The sequence below is a fragment of the Austrofundulus limnaeus genome, unplaced genomic scaffold (genome assembly GCF_001266775.1).
Source record: "Austrofundulus limnaeus strain Quisiro unplaced genomic scaffold, Austrofundulus_limnaeus-1.0 Scaffold1898, whole genome shotgun sequence".
Lineage (NCBI taxonomy): Eukaryota > Metazoa > Chordata > Actinopteri > Cyprinodontiformes > Rivulidae > Austrofundulus > Austrofundulus limnaeus.
The window spans coordinates 15,282-17,054 of record NW_013954300.1 but is presented as its reverse complement, the minus strand read 5'-3'; the positions used below and the strand labels follow the sequence as shown (position 1 = coordinate 17,054).

The window sequence follows — 1,773 nt, the reverse complement described above, 5'->3', positions numbered from 1 at the left end:
GACCGAACTTCAGTCAAACAAGACCAAACACGTTTATTCCTGATTTAAACTAGTGATCTTGAGAGCAGCTGCAGCTGTATGCATTTATTTATTTTTCTGTCAGGCTGTAGCGGAGCGCTCCTCCTCCTCTGTCCTGTGAGGCGGACAGCTCACCCTAGGCTGTCGCGTTCTCTCGTCCTGGCCACACCTCCGCTATTGCAAGCCGTTGGGGCCATAAATCGGGCGTATATTTACGTGTAAATCCTAACGCGCGGTGACGTAAATAACGTGCGAACGCGCGGTGGGTTAGGTTAGAAAACGCCACCGCGCGTTCGCACGTTATTTACGGCATCGCGTGTTCGGATTTGCACGTAAATATACGCCCGATTTATGACCCCAATGGCTTGCCATACTCCGCTCTCTAACCCCACCCCCCCACTACCCACTTTGATGCATTTTTCAAATTTCGCCTTGAGGCGTTGTTACCTTTTCACAGGGGGGTAAGATACACTTTAAATTGATTTCTGGAGATTATCCAAGGTGCTTCATGACCCATAATTGGGTCCCATGTCCAACTTTGGGAACCAAAGTGCAGTGGTTCCCAAACTTTTCAGCTTTTGACCCACAAAATAACAGTAGCAGAGACCTGTGCCCCCAACTATTTTTGGATGATAAACATTTGTATCAGGTCAACTACAGTAAACATGGGCATAGTAACAATATATTTTATACTACATTTATCCTTTTTAAATACACTAACCTCACTCCTTTGTAACAACTAAAACAAAAATGTAATTAATTCCGAAAATCTTTTCAGGACCCCACCTTGATGTTTCGGGACCCCACTTTGGGTCCCGACCCCAACTTTGGGAAACACTGAACCAGAGGGTAATATTTTTTAAAATCTTGTTAGCTGCAGACCTGAGCTGGTTTTCTGTGGATGTATGCAGCATGTACTCACTTTCCTGTCCTTCACGTCCTCCGCCGCCGCCTCCACGACCCCGGAGCCCTCCATGCCCATGATGACGGGCGGGGCGGGCAGCAGCTCGTACAGCCCCTGTTTGCCCAGCAGCTCGGCGAAGTTCAGCCCGCACGCCTTGACCCGAACCAGCACCTCTCCGGACCGCAGCTGAGGCGCCTTCATGGTCTTCACCTGCAGTTTGATTTTCTCGTAGCCCCCGTATCCGGTCAGCACCAGAGCCCGGGAGGAGAGGGCTTTCTCCTCCTCCTCCTCCATCTTCTCCTCCGGCTTCACGGCGGCGGGGCTCTCCGGCTCAGGCTTCGGCTCTTCGGCCTTCTTCACCTGCTGCTCGGGTTCTTCCCGCTGCTGGGTCGGAGCCTCTTCGCCAGACATGATGAGCTCTTCTTCCTCCCAAGGTTTTCAGCTCGGATAAAGCAGCTGTGCCTGAGGGGCGGGGTTTCTCTCAACTCCGAACTCTCWCTTAAAAAAAAAAAGAAAACTTGGCAATATGTTCGATTTAAACAAAAAGCATAGTTTTCATTAATAAGATGCTCCTCGCTACAGACGTGTCCCTCACAAAACACAGCGTCTCTCTACGGTTTCCTCTAGTCTTGAACGCTCTGCGCTCAACAAGTGGTCATTAATCAAGAAAAGGAAGTAAGCATGTGTAACTTCCGGTAAACATTTTCACAATAAAACACATCATCCGTATAAACTGGTGAAAACAAACAAAATACCAGTGTTGTATAAAGTACCACAAAGTGATACTTGAGTAAAAGTACAAGTATCTTACAAAACAATTGCTTTGGTAAAAGTTAAAATCTCCTTTAGGA

At 48.1% G+C, this 1,773-nt stretch overlaps 1 protein-coding gene across 1 annotated transcript in view; it reads right to left on the bottom strand.

The window, feature by feature from the left end:
• The window catches only part of LOC106536618 (synaptic vesicle membrane protein VAT-1 homolog), a 14,042-nt gene extending 12,490 nt beyond the window's left edge, over positions 1-1,552 (bottom strand). Inside the window, exon 1 of the mRNA XM_014033928.1 lies at positions 941-1,552. Within this exon, the coding sequence (XP_013889382.1) occupies positions 941-1,333 (393 nt within the window). The 5' untranslated portion in view covers positions 1,334-1,552. The remainder of the gene's footprint in view (positions 1-940) is intronic.
• Between the last annotated feature and the right edge of the window lie 221 nt (positions 1,553-1,773).